Genomic DNA, 21,659 nt, shown 5'->3' on the forward strand with positions numbered 1-21,659 from the left:
TCTTCTAGTTAAGACAGGGCAGCGTGATAATAAAATCGCATTAGAGAATGAATAATTTAGAATCTAAATTTTAAATGTTGAATGCTATTCACTCAAGAAGTTCGCTGGTGCAGGTAGAAAACAAAAACTTTTGAATCTATCTATTTCTTAGCATAGTAACAAGAAACTATATTTACAACTGAATATAAATTATGCTCTCTATGATGCTCAACAATGCTATAAACAGAATACTAAAATTTGCGGGCCGCCATTTTGTGGCCCATTGTCTTCTTCTCATTTCAGGTTCATTTTGTACAACGCGTGACTACATAGAGTGAACATTCCTGACGGTCTAAGGGGCATTTTGGAGCTAAGTCTGTTCCATTACATATCCGTTGTCATTATTTTAAATTCACCATGGATAGTGGCGGCTATTTTTACATGCATATTGTTATTGATATGTTTGTCCACACTTGTTGTTACCCATCTTTCGTGTATTTACTCAACTAGCACTGTAAAGTTCGTCACTTCGAGTGTCGGCCTAAATTCTCAGTATTCATTTTATTAAAACTACTATTGTTGTACAGTCCGCATATTTAATGTTGCCACGATGGGAGAGCTCAACCCAAAGGCACGTTGAGCACCGGTTTGTCCACATCTGCTTAAGCTTTTGGCTGGGGGTGGGTCTGGTTTGCAGGTTTAGCGGGGGCCTACCACAATTTGGGAGTGTGAGGGGGGGGGATCTCTGCGTTTAACTCACTACCCATCTATTGCGTGGGGTATCTAGAAGACAATTGACGGTAAGATTGGAAAAAAGCTTGCAGTTGGGACTAGACTAAAATAGTGGCCGATAGGAAACAATGCGCTAGACAGCATTATTATTCATTTTTTAATATTTATCCATAGGCTTTTCGCCGGTTGACAGTACAGTATTTAGCTGTGTACAAAGATACGGATTAGTTGGTGTACAGATGACATAGTTCTCACGGGAAGTGCTTCAAGCGAGGCTTACATAACAACTGACAAACCTATTTTCCTTGACTTTCTACGCAATGGACATCTGACCGTACACACGTTTTTCGTTAATCTCCTAGGCATTATTAAGACATGACGTATGTGCATGACGGAACAACTAGCAGGACACAGTTCCAGACGTCTCTTTTTAATAACGACATTCAGCATATTTCCAATAAAACTACACTTCAATAAAGCAAAGACTAAAGCTGCTATGAAAGAACAGATCAGAATGACTTAATTGACTATTACCTTGGAGATCTACTTCGAATAACTGACAAATTGACAAGATCCTAACTAAATACATGGACCATACTACAACAAACCAATTGACAAAAAGAAAAAAAGGGGAAACTTTTATTAAAACTATTTTTGTTCAACGCAGGCCAAAACAGTGTCGACTTGGGCCACGCACGCCTACGTACTTCTGTGTGTTGAAACAAAAATAGAGGCTCCTAGAAGCAAATGTAGGGAAAGGGTGCGGTGTAGAACATAAGCACAGTGTTGCTACCGCCGTAATCACTTTAAAAAAAAAATATATATGCAATCATCATATTTTAACAATAAAATCTACAAATCAAAAAATAGTTGATGCTGATTGAAATCAATATACAGTCTATGGTCAAAATAGAAGACTGGCCAAAATTGATGCTTCCAGCACTTCTACCCTACATTGAGTATTTATTTTTCTTTTTTATTCTGGGATTTTCTGCCGTAGGCAGGTTCATCCCGGCCATTCATCCATTGAGTAGCATTTTCAGCTTCATACGTTTGGTAAATTACGAGATCTGTACTCTTGAAAAATCGTGTAAATATGCGCCATGTTGCACTCCCATTTCATCTTATTCATCACTTTGCGTTTATCCGGAGGGATGTCGATAACACACAGCAGGAACCGCTCGATACTGATTACCAAAGAAGCGCAAATGTATACTGCAACACTGATGTCAATGTGAAAGCAAATGCTGCAGTTGGAAAAATGTCCGTTTACAGCAATAAGAACTGTCACACGGCAGTCTCCGTCACTCAGCCATTTTAGATGATAGTACGAACAGAAAATATAGAAGAATCAGTTGTAACTATCACAGTGTCACACTCCGTTCAACACAACTAATATAAGAATGCATCTATAAATGCAAAACCACGTGGACTGGTTCAGCACGTGTTCTGAACTATTTGTGAATGAAATGAACTCATAACGTGTGGTGATATGAATGAAAGCAGTATATAAACAGTGCACCCTCGAATTCACTCAATAAATAACAAAATAACAATCAACAGTGCGCCCCTGAATGGTGACCAGCTGATAGAGATACACACTACGTTGATGCCAGGTTGCCAATGGATGTTATTTTGTACGCGTACTTCCCCTACTCATTTCAAACAAATTTGTTTGAAATGTCTAAATAGATTATGCGTTTGGAAAATCGCAACTGAAAAATGCATAAAAGCCATTTGGAATTATCTACTAAGTTTTAATTTATGTTTGCTTAATCCAATGTTGGTTACCATTGATCCTAGCTCATCCCGAAATACGTACCTCCCGAATTGAATCCACGTCCAGAACGATTTCCCGGATCTTGATAAAGAAGCACCGCTTTCCTTTCCCGGTCGCCGGAAAAAAGTGCGTCGGGATCAACGCCCCGGCATTGTTCAATGTAACGATGAGTCGCCGGACGTTGGCGCGCTTGACCCACTCCATAACGATCAGCTTGAGCTCTTCGTTGCCCATTAGCTTCTGCCACTTTTCGTCCTTCAGCCGCATCGTCTTCAGGTAGCTCCCGACGAATGCGGCACACGGGTCTTCTTTCTCTTCCTTCTTCTTCTTATCTTCGGACATCGTTGCGCGCGGAAATGGTCCGGGTCCGGATCGGGATCACATCAAAGTTTCTAACGGTTCCTAAGAAGTCTTCCTTGACACTTGAACACTTGAAAATCGGGGGAAATTTGCGAAGCTCCGAATTGACACGTCTGGTCACGGCCAACTGCGTCGATGGAATGAACTCCCACCTTCGGATGGTTTGGTGAATTGGAAACTTCCGCAAAACAGGGAACCGACTAATTTCCTCCCCTTGGCACCTACAACAGGGAACTTCTGCCTTTACGGTGGTGCAATCGATCATACAACAATATGTATGAGACTACATTACCCGGGGGCATTCGGGTGGCGGCGGCGGCGGCGATGACGGTCGGTAACTAACGCGAACGATTTCGAATGAGTTGGAAAAACGGAAAACTTTCTCACTTCGAGATAGAGGTGAACCAGCAGCGTGAAGGGGTCGTCCGGATATCACGTGAATATTTGAAAGTGGGTAGGGATGGTGACCTGTTATTCCAGGTTTGAAAAAGCCTGAAGAGTTACTTATTACTTTTAACTTCTGTAGATTTATTTGAATTATTGGAGATATTCTAAGAAGGGTATTAAGAGTTTTCTTATGATATATCCAAATGACTCAGGAACGATCATCTGTTGCAAATTCTCCCAAAGCTACTACAGAAATCTTTTCAGGATCCCATACAAGGATCCCTTCAAATTATCCTGAAGGGATTCAGGAGTTAGTACAGAAATCTCTGAAAAAATATTAGGAATGCATTCTTAAGTTCCTTTAGCAATTACACCAGGAATTTATGCAGGAATTCGTATAAGAAACTCCCCAGTAACTCCTAAGAGAATATCTCTATTAGATCCTACGATAGTCCCTCAAGTAGTTCCTTTAGCAATTTCTCCTGGAACTTCTATCAGATTCTCCCTAGAAGTTTGTACAGGAGTCCTTACAACAGTTGCTACAAAAAAAAAAACAAATTAATCCACCTAGTGGTGATAGTGCCTTTCTCACGATCTTTCCGTCGACGTACATAAGTCAAAGTGTTCCTGAATCCTGATATTTTTCAAGAAAAGCAAGCATTTTTCAGCCATCATTGAATTGAAAACTTATGATGGCACATAGCCCGACGTTATGTTCAACGTATAAGCAGAGCTGATTAATATCAGACTTCTCAATTGACTGCTTAAGCACCTTCACTAACACTGGAGACTGTTCAATATAAAGACTATGCTAACAGCTAAGATATAACTTTTACACAATCACAGATCACTTTGCAGTCTTCGACAAAAAATTTAGGCACATTTTAGGCTATATTTTAATGACAGTTCAAAACAAGAACGATAGGTAGTGAGTATAGTGAGACGTTTGTTTGTATGTGAATTTAATTTGTCAAGATTTTGTTCTCTTACACATTTTTATCGCTTGCATTGATTTTATTTATTTTCGTAGGCTCAGTGTACCAGTTATGGCTATAGTACCTCAAGTTCGCCATAGTTGATTTTCAACCTTTAAAGATACAAATCATCAAGAAAAAAATCGTGAACAACAGATCACGATCACAAAAGATGATTGCCATCATTAAAACTTCACACTTTGCTCAAATTATGGTAAAAATAAATCATTTTCCTTAACTTTTCGGCCTCCTTGCACCCTATTTCGCCATAGTGTACCAGTTATGGCAAATCCCATAAGGAATGCATGTAAATAGTGCGAAGTGGAACCCAAATTAACAAATGTGTCCATAACTGGTACAGGGTTCCTATCATTGGCACACGCCGTAATAAATACTAAAAGTAGTTTTGGCTCCGTTTTTATATTTTTCCTGTAAAGTATGAAAACTAATCAATCATTTGACTTATTGTTTACATTCGTCGGTCTTCTTCTTATTTTTGTAGAAATAGTTTTTCTTAGGTGGTGCGATAACTGGTACAGGCACCCTAGTTCTTGTGAAGCACCAAACGCTGGTTGTGCAACCCTACCGGTAGTCTCTAATATGGTATGGGGCTGTCCATAAACCACGTGGTCATGAGGGGGGGGGGGGTTCGGCCAATGACCATTTTGTATGGACAAATAAAAAAAATTGTATGGACAAATGACCACGCGGGGGGGGGGGGGGTTGAAAAGTCCCAAAAAAATGACCACGTGGTTTATGGACAGCCCCTATGAGCCTATTTCTAGCTTACCGTTCCTTAAGTTATTAAAAAAGCCGAGATGTGATGTGTCGCATGTACATTTGGTTACTTTAGATACGGCACCGGAACAGGTTCCGGAGCACTACCGGGTCTTCCAAATATAGCCTGAGACTATTTTATTGCCAAGGTTCATATGGTAACTTAAAAACCACATGCATGCATGAGTGTGGTTTATTTTTGCATTTCGACAGTTCCGGCGAGGTACTCGAAACTTGTTCCGGAACACTACCGATAGTCTTAAATATGGCCTGAGACTATTTTCTTGCTGACCGTTCTTCGCATTATCAAAGAAGACGTTATTTAATATGCTGCGTGCACGTTTAGTTCCATTCTACATTTGACCACTTCCGGTGGGTCACCTAGAACCGGTTTCGGCACACTATTGGTTTTCCAAAGTATGGTCTACACGCAAAAAAATCCGTTCCGGTATACATGCACTCCCAGTCACGGCGACGGGAACAAACGAGAACTATGCTTAGCAACGATAACAACAATAAGAAATGTACACCGTGAACTAGATGTCACGGTTCCTAGAACGCCCATATTGACAACTGGAACTAGTTCCAGTTCACGGTGTATATTTGTTTGTTCTCATATTTGCGTTTGTTTGTTCACGTTTATCAGAACAGTTTTCTGAGCGTGTATGTTTTTTTTCTTGCTGTTGTGGAACACTACCGGTAGTCCTAAATATGATCGGAAATTATCTTTTGCTAAATCAAGATACCTAAAAAGCCGCGATTTGATGTGTCTCATGCATGGGTTTGGTTCACTTTTATATTTGCTTACTTTCGGTGGGGCACCCGGAATGGATTCCGGAACAGTACCGGTAGTTTCTGATGTTGTCTGATCCTATTTTCTTGTTAACCGTTCATCAGGTTACCTAAAAAGTTATTTAATGTGTGCATGCACGGGTTTGGTTCACTTTCATATTTGGCCATTTCCGGCGGGACACCCGGAACCGGTTCCGGATCACTGCCGATTCAGAAATGATCTGAGAATATTTTCCTGCTTACTGCTAATAAGGTTATCGAAAAAGCCGCGGTTTGATATGTCGCATGCATGGGTTTAGTTCACTTTTATATTTGGTCACTTTTGGCGGGATATCTGGAAACGGTTCCAGATCACTACTGGTTCAATTATGTTCTGAGAATATTATTCTGCTTTCTGTTCATCAGGATATCAAAAAAGCCACCATTTGATATGTCGCATGCATGGGTTTGGTTAAATTTTATACTTGGCCACCCCAGCGGGACATCTGGAACCGGTTCCGGAACACTACCGGTTCCGATATGATCTGAGAATGTTTTTCTGCTTACTGTTGATCAGGTCATCGAAAAAGCCGCGATATGATATGTCGCATGCATGGGTTTAGTTCACTTTTATGTTTGGCCACTTCCGGCGGGACACCCGGAACCGGTTCCGGGACACTACCGGTTCAGATATGGTCTGAGACCATTTTCATGGTTACCATTCATCAAGTTATCAAAAATGCCGTAGTTTGATGTGTCACATGGATGGGTTTGTAGCGTTTTCATATCTGGCCCCTGCCTAGGGTACCGGTCCGGAACACCTAAATGGCCATAACTCCGGAACGGCTGGACCGATCCGAACCATTTTCAATAGGAAACAATGAGAGCAGATTCCGCGTCGAATGAACCGTTGGTCATTAAAATCGGCTGAGGTTTACTGCCAAAAAGTGATGTGAGTTTATTTGTACACACACATACACACACACATACGCACACACAGACATCACTTCAATTCGTCGAGCTGAGTTGATTGGTATATGTGACTCGACCCTCCGGGCCTTCTATCAAAAAGTCATTTTTGGAGTGAACATATAGCCTTTCCAGTACACTAAGTGTACGAGAAAGGCAAAAAGCTTTCAGGAAACCACCATTTAAGCGAATATTATCGCTCCACCGAGGTTAAGAACAGTTTATTTTGAGTTCTTACAAGGCCCTAACTACATTTACATGAAATAAATATTTATTTGTAAAATTTAATACCTCTTCGAAGCCGACTACAAATTTGTCACCTTCTTTGTTTTTGGTGATTTTCCGTGCGTTTCATTGGAGGTGAAAACATTTTCTCTATTTTTGATACTGAACAGCATATTTAACTGACATCCAAAATAAAGGTCATCACATAATTGAATACTTTTCGTGTTCCAATAAAAAAATACCAAGATTTAGTAGAGATTATGTGATAAATATTATATAGCAGTGTGGCAGCGAGGACATCATCGGGACCAGTGGATACGGAAGATCGGGCGTTCAATTCCAAGTAGCGGCAAGTACTTTAATTATTCAATTTTAAAAGTGATAATTCCAGTTCCACATGTATTGCGTCACGGTATCCATAACCTAATTATATTTGATCGTTTAATTTGGGGATGCCGTATAACTATTATTTAACAACTGCGAAAAGGCTGAAAAAGCGCCTTCTCAAGATGTTATTCAGTTAGTGGTTATATAGGAGCCGAGAAAAGAGCTATGACTTCGTGGCATAGAAGCTGCTCGCACAGCATATACATGTGGATTAAGTTCGCCAGATTCATTGGTATAGGGCTTGCAAAGAAGCTTCCGTCCATATGTACAACACAGTAACTCAGCATCAAGCCGTATTGAGGACGCTTTGTTGACGTTTACATTCACAATAAATGTTAGTTGGGAAATTATTATCTTGTACGTAAAGTTCCTACAAGAGTATCCCCTAGAGGTCATTAAGAAATCTTTGTCGAAGTCCCTAATTGGATCCATCCTAGAATTTTTACGGAAAGTCTTGCGAAGTTTCCACAGAAATCATTTCAGGAAGTTTTCTAGTAGTTGCCACAAGAATCTGTCCGAGGATTATTGAACAAATCATTTTAAAACTTCTCACAAGATTCTCTCCATACATTCATTTACAAATGTTTCCAGGAGATCTTTCAATATCGAAATGCCGTCAGTAAATTTATCAGAAGTATCTTCAGGTGCTCGTGAAGGAATTCCTCCAGGAGTTCTTACAGCGATACCTTACGACAAAAATCTTTTTATGGAATCTCAGAATCCCTCCAAGTGCGTCTATAAAAACCGCTCCAGGAACTCCAAAAAACTTCTGGAATTTTCTCCAGAAAGCCCTTCTGGAATCTACAAGATCAGGAGTTAATTTTTACCATTCTTCTATGAGTTCCCATAGTAATCCCCTGTGAGTTCTAATACCTCCAAAGTTGGATGTCCTACTGCAAGAGATCCTCTAAGAATGCCCATCAAGATGCCCTGAAAAACTTCTACCGGAATAGCTTCAGGGACCCCAATCGAAATTTATTCGATGCTTTCCGAAATCCCTGCCAGAACTCCTACTGTAGGTCCACCCAGGATTTCTCTTAAGAATATCGCTCAAAAGTCCTACGGGAATTGATTACCCGTAACGTGGGTAGATCACCTTATAAGGGGCTGTCCATAAACCACGTGGTCATTTTCTTGGGACTTTTCATTGCTGATTCGTGCGGACGCTTGACGGATCGAAATCAGTGTACGGGTTGCGGAAGACATGTCGCAATCGTTCGTAAACTTAGACGGACTGAAACAAGGCAATGCGCTTTCGAACTTACTGTTCAACATTGCATTAGAAGGAACGATGGGGAGAGCTGGTGTGTAAAGGAGCGAAACAACTGCCACGCGATCGCATATGTTCCTGAACTTCGCGGATAAAATCGACATCGAACATGTGTGGCATATATCGAAAGGAAGTGCTTAGGGAACTTAGGTCGACACTTGAGATGACGAAGCTTTCAATATTTGTTAGGTAAATACACGAAAAATAATGTTCAATTTTATGAAAAAAAAAACCTAATTAATCCACCTAGCGGTGATGGCGCCTTTCTCGTACGTTCGAAACCCTTTTTCAAAAAAACTCAAGTGACGTGCTGATAAATATCGCACTTTCTTAGGTTACCTACTTCTTACGTACTTTCTTACAAAAATCCATTTCATGGCACTAGAAATCATATCGTTTATCTGGCTTTTGATGTTTGAGTCCTTAACTCTTAAAAAAACCGCAATGAGCCACCATTTTGGATGTAAGTCCGCCATCTTGGAAATTTTGGTCGTCATTTTCGGACTCCAGACTTCTTTCCCATACCAGAATACCCATATTGAATAAGTTTAGAGCCTAAAACTCCATTAAACAGCTGCCATCTTGAATATTGGACCACCATCGTGGTTATTCTGATTTCTAATACTGGGCTCTGTAAATCCTCCCTATACCAAATATACCCATATTGAATGATTTATTATCCTAAAGCACCATTGAACAGCCGCCATATTGGATTTTAGACCGCCATCTTGGATATTCTGGTTTGGATTTTTGGGCATCTTCCTCATACCAAATAAACCCATATTGCATGGTTTTATAGCCTAAAACTCCATTTACCATACGTCATCTTGAATTTCGAGCCGCCATCTTGAATTTTGAACTGCCATCTTGGATATTATGGTCGCCATTTTTGGACTTCGGACATCTTTCCCATACCAAATATACCCATACTAGCTGACCCGACGTGGCTAGCCACGTTTGCCAGGAAAATATTGTTTTTAAAATTCCAGTGTTGCAGTTAAGAAGTGTACTGCAACACTTTTTCACATAAACATCTGTCAGTTCAAAAAATACTGCCGAATCTACTGGTCGTACGCTTTTATATAGTAGTAGAGAGAGTTCCAGAGATTTCTAGAATGTTCAGCTATTTCTGTAAAGTTCTCGAGAACAGTCCAGAATCTCTCTTCAGTGTGCTTATCTCTTGAACGTTCACTAATCTACAAAAAGTTCTCGAAATTCAATGAATTTTGATGTTCCAGAACTTTTTAGAAGGTCCATTTTATATTTTATCATGAAAGCTCACCAACACCTCGAACATTCTCGGCATTAAATAATATGTTCCAGAAAATTCCAGAAAGTTCGTTTTTTTATTCTTTCTACTGCTTCTAACGTTCCAGCAGCTTCTAGAAAGTTCCAGGTATTCAAAGCAGTTTGATGTTCCAGAATATTCTAGAGGATTTTTCTGTTTGTTCTTTTTTTGGACTGAGCTTTGGAGTTAGCTTCAGATATATCTAAAAAAATTTATGAATAGGGTTGTTCCAGAACATTCTTGAAGGTTATTTTTCTTTTCTTTTTTTCTGGAACGTTCTTAGGATCTTAATAAGAATTTTTATAATCTAGAACATACCCGAGGACTATTCTTTTTCTTTTTTTAAACAATCGGTAATTTCCAGAAAGTTCTCGAAATTTTATGTAATTTGATGTTCCAGAGCATCTCAAAACGTCCTTTGTTCTTTCTTAACCTTCCTTAGTCCCTAAAAAAAAGTTACAAATAAGACCCTGGGGTCATTTTTGACCCCAAACTTTGGACAGCTCGCAAAAATCAGTGGCTTGACCGATTTTGGATCTCTTTGGCCCAAATGAAAGGGGCACAAGTCTCCACCGGAGAAATCCGGATTCGGCCACTGTGGCCACCGGGAACCTGCTTCAACTGAAAAATGCCGCTTTTGAGACCCTAACTTTGGCAAGCTATAACTTTGCAACCAAACAAGTAATCCGGACCGTCCAAGGGTCGTTGGAAAGGTATTTACGTGGACTTTGATTATAGACAATTATATTCACTAATTATTGAGAACCGGTTCCGAAAATCCGGAACATCCGAAATATTAGTTTTCATCATTGCTATGTGCATGAAAATCCACAAATGTATTCCCTTTATACATTTTATTGCATTACTTCTCTGCACGCTTCACTGAAATGAGACACATATTGTTTAAGACCAATTTTGAAGGGTTCTGGGCAGGTCTGGTCAATGCGGAGCGGGTTACAGGGACTCCGGAAGGTGGTCAATTGGGTAACGACAATGAACTTCGTATAGTTTTCGCTCCAAAACCCGGCGCCTCATGGTGCAACCTTCGTGGATTTTCATATCTGTTGTTCTTGTGATACACAAAGAGATCGATAGTCATCTTCTTCTTCTTCTTGGCGTAACATCCCTACTGGAAAAAATCCTGCTTCTCAGCATAAGTGTTTTATGTGCACTTCTACTAGTATATACTGAAATTTTTCTCTGCCAATTATTAGTTTACATATGTATATCGTGTGGCAGGCACGAAGATACTATATGCGCATGGGAGTAAGAGTAATTTCCCTTACGAAACGTTCCTAGGCCAACCGTAAATCGAGCCCGTCACCCTCTGCATGGTCATGCTAAATGCCTTTGGGGCCAGCTATGGTTATAGGGGCCCCAAATGAATAGTCATATTGGTTCCACGTGGTCACCGGAGTGGCCACCGGAGCAATCCATATTGTATTACTCTCAGATTATTACAATAAATGTAGGCTTTTGACGGCTTAATTTTTATTATTTATCGTAACTGTAATGTTCTGGTATATAAATGAACAAATAAAGATCTCGATCTTTTTAGGCCACTAGAGTAACCACCGGAGTAACCCCAATTATGTTACTTCAATTTTCTGCAACAAAAGTAGGCATTCGGAAGCTCACCAAGAGTGGGTCATCGTTTATATGGAAAAGTGAAAAATTCAATAGTATCCCATCAGATCAAAGCTTTTTTGATACCATTTCAGGACCCAAATAAGTGTGCAAAATTTGGGCACGATCGGTTATATCTACGTTTTGCGCATCGCGTTTGAAGTTTGTATGGGGTTTTACATGGGAAAACACACTTTTTTGCATTTCTCTCATAACAAGCTCGATTTTTTCTAAAACCGCGTAACCGTCAAAGTGAAAACATAGCCTAGGGTGTCCTGAAAAACTTTGTCGAAGACCGCGAAGTGATATGATGCTTATGAAAAAAGTTATAGCGTTGGCACTGCTTGGCGAAACATCATGATTTTGTTGCTATTGTTATTCCTTTACATGTTAAAACATAAACACATGCATGCGGTTCGTAGGTTATAACTATTTTCACAAGCATCGGATCGCTTTGCGGTCTTCAACAAAGTTATTCAGAACATCCTAGGCTATCAATTTACAATATCGGTTAAAAAGCTTCAGACAAACTTTTTCAACTTATGGCTAAAATGCAAAAAAGTGTGTTTTCCCATACAAAATCCCATACAAATTTCAATTGCAATGCGCAAAGTTTAGACGCAACCGATCGTGCTCAAATTTTGCACAGATACTCAGGACCCGAAACGGAACCAAAAAAGCTTTGATCTGAGAAAACGCTTCCGATGACCCACACTACTCACCATACTGTTGTGAGCGTTTTTTTTTAAATTCTGACTTTCTTGTATATGTCTCGTAAAATAATAAAACTGTAATATTTCTGCCAGATTATGATGCAAGATTTTGTCATTATCTACCGATGCGTGATAATGTTTGCACCATCGTACAAATAGGTTTCCCGTACCATCTGCAAACACACTGGACTGTTCTAGCCACACATGTTAGAATATACGATATTCTCGGGATCAGCATCTAAAATGTGCTGTAGGTGGTTGAATTTAGATATGCCGAAATGACATCTCAGCACTGACTATGATGTGAGTTAGAGCTTACGTGCATGCAAAGAAATCCAAGACATTATTGTGTGTGATACGGGATACGGGAACCTAATTTGTACGATGGTGCTAACATTATCACGCATTCGGTTGCATCTACGAAAGAAAAGTAAAATAATGACCGATAGATTGTTAGGTGAATAACTAAAAAGGAGCCAAAATTGTATAGTCACTTACGTCATTCTGCAGAATAACGACAACATAGCATAACATTACAGTTCCGGGTGTATGATAGTATTCGAGAGATTCCATAAAAACTGGAGATTCCAAAATAAAAATACCGGAAATTCATGAGACAGTTCCACCTAGAATTTTACCAGGACTTCCTCTAGGAATTACTTATGGTGTTGCAAGTATGATCACCTTTCTTTACCAACAAATGTATAGATTTGTAATTTTTTGTTAGTATTCTCACAACAACAATTATTGTAGATGCAGCAATCTTACTATCAATGAGTGCACTCTCACTGGAAATGAACTCAAAAATTGTTATTGCAAATTATAAAATACAAAGTTGAAGAAATGAGGAGGCTTCATACCTGTTGGAGGAAGGATTGTTGAAAATTGCTCTATTCCAGCGGCCTTTTTCATCTCTGGTGAAAATTAAAAAAATCCATCGGAAGCTCCCACGATTATTGCTATAGGAGTTTCACTTGGCATTGCGGCAGAATTTCTCTCACAGAGTTCAAACAAGAATCTCTCACGAAGTCCCACCTATTATTCGTCTAGAAGTGCCCGCAGGAGCTCCTGCAGGAATTCCTCTAGATCAATGGTGCTCAACACTTTACGCATTTCATCAACAAAATTGCTTAGTACTTATCGAAAACCATTTCAATAACAAGCAAATTTGTATTCAAACTGAAGCTAAGTATCGAAGTTATTTTGTAGTATAAGGTTACTACACTTAGTTTTGTAACTTTTCGTAATTTGACGAACTTTGGCAAATATGAGTGCTATTGTTTTACTCAATCGAGGATATCTCTAAAGATTGAAAATATAACTAAGGATTTTCTCCACAACGTCTAGAGGTTGCCACGCAAACTCTCTCGCCAGTAGTAATTTTTTGAACTAAGAACTGTTTCCGAAGTTACAACGGAAATGCCTCTAGGAGTTTCTCAGGAAAATCCTCTAGGAGTTCCGTTACGAATTCTCTTAGGAGTTCCAAATGGATTTTCTGTAGAAGTTCCACTAATTGTTTTTTTTTCTACTTCCATTGATTATTTCTTTAGTAAATCCACTGAGAATTCCTCTAGGAGTTCCTGTCGGAATTTCACTGGCAATTCTGCTCAAAGTTTCAACGGAAGTACTTCCAGTTACAGAGGAAGTTTCACTCGAAGATCCTCTGTGAATACTTGTGGGAACCCCGCCAATTTTATGAATTAGTAGTAGTTAATCCACCTTGAATCCATCCAGCAAATATACTGTGAATTCCTTCAGTGCATTCACTGGAACTCCTCTGAGACTTCGAGCAGAAATTCTTCTGGGAGTTACAGCAAGAATCCCTCTAGGAAATCCACTAGGGATTCGTCAAGGAGTTCCAAAGAGAATTTCTCTAGGAGTTGCATCGATTTATTTCTCGAAGCTCCATCGGGAAGTCTGGCAAGAGTTTTATCGGGAATTCTTCTGGTATTTTTTCTCGAAGTTCCACCGAAAATCTCTTCAGAAATCGTTCTAAAAGTTCCAAAGAGAATTTCCCATTCTCTATGTGTTTTTCTGAGAGATCTGAGAGATCCATCAGCTTCCAAGAGTTTTGCTGTGAATAACTGTAGGAGCTTTGCAACACAGATGCTTCGTGAATTCCTCTAGCTCCTCCTGAAATTCCTCTTGAATTTTCAATAGTTACACCAGATATTCCTCTAGAATTTATAGTAGGCACACTTAGAGGAATTTCACCGAGAAATCCTCTAGGAGTGCCACTAAATGCTCAATGTTTCTGGTTTATAGTTTCTATGGATGCTCTACATGGAATTCTTCAAAGACTTTTATTCGATTTTTTTTGGGATTTTCATCGGGAATCCCTCTAAGATTTCCTATCGAAAATCATCAAGGAGCTTTACCGGGAAATTCTGTAAAAAAATTACCAGGCGTTACACCAGTAATTCTACCAGAAGAGAATTTTATTATTTTTTTAATTTGAAAAAAAAAACACTAACAAAAAACTACTAACATACTAACAAACGTAGCTGCATAGCAGTTTATAGAACAAACGACTTTGGACGAATGCTCTTTAAGCTCTTATACAGCAAAAATGTTAGTTGGGAATTCATCAAAGACTTCCACAGGAATTGTCTTAAGAGTTCCATCTCTAATTCTTCTAGGGTTTCTACTAAGAATCTTTCTAGCAGAAAGTTCTTCAGTAGATCTCTAGAATTTCGTTCAGTAGTCTCTCAGGATATTTCTTCGGGTGGTCGTCCGAAAATTCCTTCAAGAGTTCCTTCGGAATTTTTGCCAGAAATTTTCATAAGTTCCGATGGAGATCGACCCGACAATTCCTTCAATAGATTCTCCGGGAAACTCTTAGATAAGTTTTCCGCGGAAATTTTAAATGATTTATCGGTGAATCCCTCAAGGATTTATTATTGTTGGCTCTTTATTATGGGGATTTTCAGCCCGAGGCTCCCTCAAGGAGAGATACCCGGTTTGACTCCTACAGAAATTCCCAGTGCATCTTCTGGAGAAATTCCTGGTGAAGCTTTTGGGGTGATTCTCAGTATAACTTCTATTTCTAAAGCACGGAAAACTTCATTTTCTAAAGTACGGAATCATTTTATAATCAATTATTTGATCACAAAGAACCAAATGACAGATTGGTTGCTCACACTTTGCACCTCAAGTGTGAAACACAATATGAGGTCAGCTGCTAAATGTCTACTTATGCTGTAAAACAGTTTCTCTGATGACCATGGCCTGTAAAGACCGAAATCATCTTTGATCTTTGAACAAACTTTGGTCTGGCTTGCATAATAAATTGGCCTACGAATTTATTTTCTTGGCTCCAACGTTTCGAACCCAATTTGTAATCTTCACAGTAAAATTCGCAAGACAATATTGAGATCATCATTTGTTCATTTATATACCAGAACATTACAATTATAAATGTAAATGATTTAAATTTAGCTGTCGAAGCCTACATTTATTGTAATAATCTGAGAGTAATACAATATGGATTGCTCCGGTGGCCACTCCGGTGACCACGTGGAACCAATATGACTATTCATTTGGGGCCCCTATAACCATAGCTGGCCCCAAAGGCATTTAGCATGACCATGCAGAGGGTGACGGGCTCGATTTACGGTTGGCCTAGGAACGTTTCGTAAGGGAAATTACTCTTACTCCCATGCGCATATAGTATCTTCGTGCCTGCCACACGATATACATATGTAAACTAATGATTGGCAGAGAAAAATTTCAGTATATACTAGTAGAAGTGCACATAAAACACTTATGCTGAGAAGCAGGATTTTTTCCAGTAGGGATGTTACGCCAAGAAGAAGAAGAAGATGACTATCGATCTCTTTGTGTATCACAAGAACAACAGATATGAAAATCCACGAAGGTTGCACCATGAGGCGCCGGGTTTTGGAGCGAAAACTATACGAAGTTCATTGTCGTTACCCAATTGACCACCTTCCGGAGTCCCTGTAACCCGCTCCGCATTGACCAGACCTGCCCAGAACCCTTCAAAATTGGTCTTAAACAATATGTGTCTCATTTCAGTGAAGCGTGCAGAGAAGTAATGCAATAAAATGTATAAAGGGAATACATTTGTGGATTTTCATGCACATAGCAATGATGAAAACTAATATTTCGGATGTTCCGGATTTTCGGAACCGGTTCTCAATAATTAGTGAATATTAATGTCCATAATCAAAGTCCACGTAAATACCTTTCCAACGACCCTTGGACGGTCCGGATTACTTGTTTGGTTGCAAAGTTATAGCTTGCCAAAGTTAGGGTCTAAAAAGCGGCATTTTTCAGTTGAAGCAGGTTCCCGGTGGCCACAGTGGCCGAATCCGGATTTCTCCGGTGGTTTTGAAAACTAGAATTGTGCCCCTTTCATTTGGGCCAAAGAGATCCAAAATCGGTCAAGCCACTGATTTTTGCGAGCTGTCCAAAGTTTGGGGTCAAAAATGACCCCAGGGTCTTATTTGTAACTTTTTTTATGGGAGCGCCCCTAGGGGTCATTCAATGCTTTTGATTTTTGGGAAAGGTTTATTTCCGCGAAAAAATAATTGTCAGAAAATTTCAGATTGCTAGGATTCGTTAAACAAAAGCTACAGAGAATTGAAATTTGAAAAAGGTCAAAAAAGACCCCAAGACCTTACTAAGGTTAAGAAAGTGTTACAGAACATTCCATAAAGTTCTTCTCATTTAAGTAGCTTACAGAAAGTTTTCCGTATTTGAGAAAGTGTGATAAACTAGAATATCTCAGGTGATTGTTTTACTTTTGGAACATTCAGTAACTTCCAGGAGGTTTCTGGAATTTTTATACATTTTTATGTTCCATAACATTCGAGAAGGCTCTTACTTTTTTGCCTGTTCCCTAACTTCCATAAAGTCTTTAAACTTTATACAGTTTGATGTTGAGAATATTCTAGAAGGTTCTTTTCTAAAAAGTTTAACATTTTAGAAGTGATTATTAGAAGAGGAAGTTCTCAGTTAATAACTGTGAAAGAGCTCATAGACAGACGTTCATAGCTAAGAAGCAGGCTTTGTCCCAGTTGAGATGCTATGCCAATAAAAAGATGAAGAAGATGTTCCATAATGCTGCAGAAGGTTCTTCGCCTCCTTTCGAAGCGTCCAGAAACTTCAAGGAGATTCTCGTCGAAACGTAAAGACGTTCCAGAACATTCTAGAACGTTCTTTTTTTTTCTTTTTTCCTGGAACTTTCAGCAACTTCCAGACAGTTTATTTTTATTTTTAAAATATTGATGTTCCAGAACATTCCAGAAGGTTCTTCTTATTGTTTCTGGAAAGTCAAAAAACATCGAGAAAGTTCTCATAAGTTTTAGAACTTTGATACAACTATAATGAAACATTTCAATGAAACATTTCAAAGCGTTACGGACAGACAGCCAGACAACGCTGGGCTTATATTTATATGGTTTTAGAGCATAAAACACCATTGAATAGCCACCAGCTTCAATTTGGAGCCGCCATCTTGAATATTAGGCTGCCATCTTGAATTTAAGGCCGATATCATGGAATGTCTGGTCTCCAGTGTTGATTTCCGCACAAAATTCGTCAATTATGCTAAAGGTTACAACAATTCGCAGTTTGATGTGTCGCATGATGGGGTGTGGTTCAGTTTTATATACGGCCAGTTCTATCGATGCTGGTCCGGATCACTGAAATGACCACAACTCCGGAACGCCTTGATCGATCCGGACCATTTTCAATAGCAAATAATGGGAAGTTTCTCAAAAGTGAGAACTTATTTTGCTCACAGACACACATACACATACACACATACAGACATCATCTCTATTCTCCGAGCCTTCTATCGAAATTTCGTTTTTTTGAGTGAACATATAGCCTTTCAGTGCACTTTGGTGTACGAGAAAGGCAAAAATGTTGTTTAGTAAATAATACATATCATATACCTACTGTTATATTATAATATGGAACGAGCTCACCGATAAATATCCTTCTAAATATCCAGCGATTATGTCCTGGTCATCGATGTAGACAAAATCGGCATATTACCTATAGCTGGCATTGCCACTACGAATCACACTCCAGCTACACATTGGGAACGACAACAACAGCACGACCAAATTTAAATGAAAACAGCTGCAAAAATTTGGCATCGGTATTCAGGAATCTTTTAGGAAATACCTTCAAAAATTCCAAAAGGAATGTATTCTTGGGCGTTTATAGGAATTCATGTTGGAGCTACGAGTTCCTTCCCGGAGTTTCAACAGCAATCTCTCTATCAGTCCCTGTAGAAATTCCTGTAGGAACTCCTCAGGGATTACCGCTACCTCTAGGTAATCCTACAGGAATCGATTCCTATAGAAACCCCTATAGGAGCTCGTGCAGAAACTATTTAAGTAATTCTTGAAGATATCTCTCCCGCAATATTAAAATAATTCCTCAAGAAACTCTAGTTAGTTGCCAATCAAGAGTTTCTTTAGCAATTCTTCTAGAAGTTTAATACGATTATCCATACTTAATTTCCTACAAATGTCTCTTCTGGAGTGTCTACAGGAATACCACAAAGAATACTTTCTGTCAAGTGTACCAGTTAGCTGGGGCCCGTGGCGTACTTGGTCACACGTTCGCTTCATATGCGGATGGTCATGGGTTTGATTCCCAGCCCAGGCACTTGCAATTTTTCGTCAGTTGCTTTTCCCCCGAGGGCAACTGACACTGACCCTCTTCTGAGCCCCGTGGCTCAAACGTACCCGGATACCTGGACATCGGCGAACTGCTACTCATAATGGACCCCCAATCGGACTGGAAAGAAACAACGGCCATCCATCATCATCCTTGTGCTCATCATTCTACTAGGTATAAAGTAGAAAAAGTGAAAGCAGCAGAAAGGCAACCAGTTCGATAAAGTAGAATAGAATCTAGGTGCTGTACAAAAACTGTAAGTGCAGCTGTCAATGGAAATTGCTCACGTAGTGCCCCAGTGGACAATAGAGCTGTAAATTAGGTTAAGTGATTAAGAATAAAAAAAAGTGTACCAGGAATTCGTCTAGGAGTTTCTACGGGTATCCCTGCAGGAGGAGCTCCTCTTTGAATCTATCCAAGAGTTCCTACAGGAGTCCAGGAGTCTCTACAGAGCCCTACAGGATTACAGGAAGGATCTCCTACATGAAGTTTCCACAGGAAACCATCCAGAAGCTCCCACACTAATACCTCTAAGACGCTCCACAATTCCCGCTTCCCGTAGTTTACGGACGCCGCCTTAACTGCACCTCTGCGCCAAGAAAAACTTGAACCTTTTGAGTGCCTATACTGCTCGGCAAAACGGAAATGCCTCTCCAAACAGTGTTCACTAATGTGTATGCTTTTCTATCACACCATCAACTGCTACTAGGTTGGTGCCTACCTATGTACCTACCTAGTAGGTACAGGAACCAATCGGAACCGTACTGTAACACGGTGAGATGGCAAGCATGAAAGTAATTTATTTTTACACACATCACTACATTCAGCTTCAGCCCACTTGGTGTTGGAAGTTGAGAAGCCGTTAATTCGTGATTCATTGAAGGTTTGTAAGCTTTACCTACCCGCTCGAGTCAGGAAGCGCGCCAATTTCAAATCCTATCAACGCGTCCGCTGGGGAAGTGCGGCGGCGGCGGCAAGATGAGTAAGAGGGTCGCGCGATCCGCGATTTGTAGAGTTCTCCTCGCTGCGCTGGGTGAGTAGAAAAGTTTCGTGGTTTATTGTGTGGAGTTCCGCAACGTGGCAGTTTACGTTGTTGGTGGCGGGTGGATTGGGCGCGGAAGGTGAGTTACGTAGGTACCTACTGACTGAGGAACGGGAGGCACTTGCGGTACAATTTGTTCGCCTTTGTTTGTTGGGTCGGCGAAAACAATACCGAAAACAATCTGCGAACTAAAAACTGCTCGAAAGTGTGGCGATGAGTGAAGGATAATTTTTGTTCGCCGTTGTTTATTAGGTGGGATTTTTTTTCTGTGAGGGGAAACTTTGTGCAGTTGCCCATTAACTGAGGTTTTGCTTTCAAAGTTGAAGAATGCAGATTACTCGGGTATGGAGCGTGAACTTTCATTGAGCCATGGGTGATTGATCCGATAAAAAATTTCATAATCGGAAAATTCCAATTGATCGGTAATGAATTCAATCGACAAAGTATGACATTCTTTCCTCCAGGAATCATCCTCCAGGTATGATGTTTTCTACGCGAATTTCTCTTCAGGTTCGAGAATAATTTGGACAAGCTACGCACTCAGAGAAAGCTGTAGATCACAGATGACACCTAGAGGAAGATAGAGGAGAGAAGTAACGCCAAAGCCACGATAAAGCGAGAGAAAACACAAGAAGTCAAAGCCGTAGTCCGTCAGCGCTATCCGAGTCTCTAGAAGTGCTCGGTGAAAGCCATCTTCTCTATGATGTTTCACGTTGCCTTAGTGGGAATAAGATCAAAGCTGCGATGCCCGTGAAAGACACGCCTGGGCAGTTATTGTTCGACCCGGCTGACCAGTTGAAACACTGGTTCGAGCACTTTGGAAACCTTTTTTAAGTGTCGGCCACGAAAACACCGAAGCTCCATAAGTGCAGGAGATTGACACAGCCATCCGTACCATGTAATCGAACACAGTCCCAAGGGTCGATCCCATATCAGCTGAGATGCTCAAAGATGACCCCGTAGTATCCGTACAACTGCTGCATCAATTATTCTGCAACTTTAGGGAAAGCGCGACATTTTCGGTCGACTGGATGCAAGGCGTCTTAGTAGAGGTACCCAGAAGGGGTCACCTGACTGTATGTGAAAAATCGCGGGGCACCATGTTACTGTGCATCGTTCTCAAAGCCCTCTGCAAAGTGATCCGTAACTGGATACAGGAGAAGATTGATGCAATTCTCCGACAGCAGCAAGCTGGATTCCGTGCCGGCCGATCTTGTGTTGACCATATTGTCACGCTCCGTGTCATTCTGGAGCAAATCAATGAATTCCTAGAGTCTCTTTACCTGGTGTTCATTAATTACGAAAAAGATTTCGCTCGTCTCAATCACGGAAACATGTGGGAAGCCCTCAAGCGCAAGGATGTCCTTGAAAAAATCATCGGCCTCTTTGCTGCACAGTACAGGGCACTTTCGTGCAGAGAACTACACAACGGTGTTTTGTCCGATCCCATCTGGGTCATTGCTGGAGTGATACAAGGAAGTATGATATCACCGCTACTGTTCCTCATCGTAATCGACGAGATCCTGGAAGGTGCGTTTGATCGTGAACCAAATCGTAGGTTGCTGTAGCAGCCCATTACCATGGAGCACATAAATGACTTCGAATTGGTTGATGACGTTGCTCTCCTAGCTCAACGGCGCTCTGATATGCGCAGCAAGCTCGATGATCTTGCCAATCGCTCCTCGGCGGCAGATCTTACCATCAACGTCAACAAGACCA

At 40.3% G+C, this 21,659-nt stretch overlaps 1 protein-coding gene and 1 long non-coding RNA gene across 2 annotated transcripts in view; one reads left to right on the plus strand and one right to left on the minus strand.

Annotated features, from left to right (window-relative positions):
• Window positions 1–3,201, minus strand: part of LOC109411049 (dynein beta chain, ciliary) — a 44,619-nt gene extending 41,418 nt beyond the window's left edge. Inside the window, exon 1 of the mRNA XM_029867566.2 lies at window positions 2,534–3,201. Within this exon, the coding sequence (XP_029723426.2) occupies window positions 2,534–2,833 (300 nt within the window). The 5' untranslated portion in view covers window positions 2,834–3,201. The remainder of the gene's footprint in view (window positions 1–2,533) is intronic.
• LOC134285765 (uncharacterized) overlaps window positions 1–21,659 on the plus strand; it is a 578,496-nt gene that overhangs the window by 41,421 nt on the left and 515,416 nt on the right. The gene's annotated exons all lie outside the window — the stretch shown is intronic.

Source organism: Aedes albopictus, chromosome 1, assembly GCF_035046485.1.
Source record: "Aedes albopictus strain Foshan chromosome 1, AalbF5, whole genome shotgun sequence".
In the NCBI taxonomy this organism is placed as follows: Eukaryota; Metazoa; Arthropoda; class Insecta; order Diptera; family Culicidae; genus Aedes; species Aedes albopictus.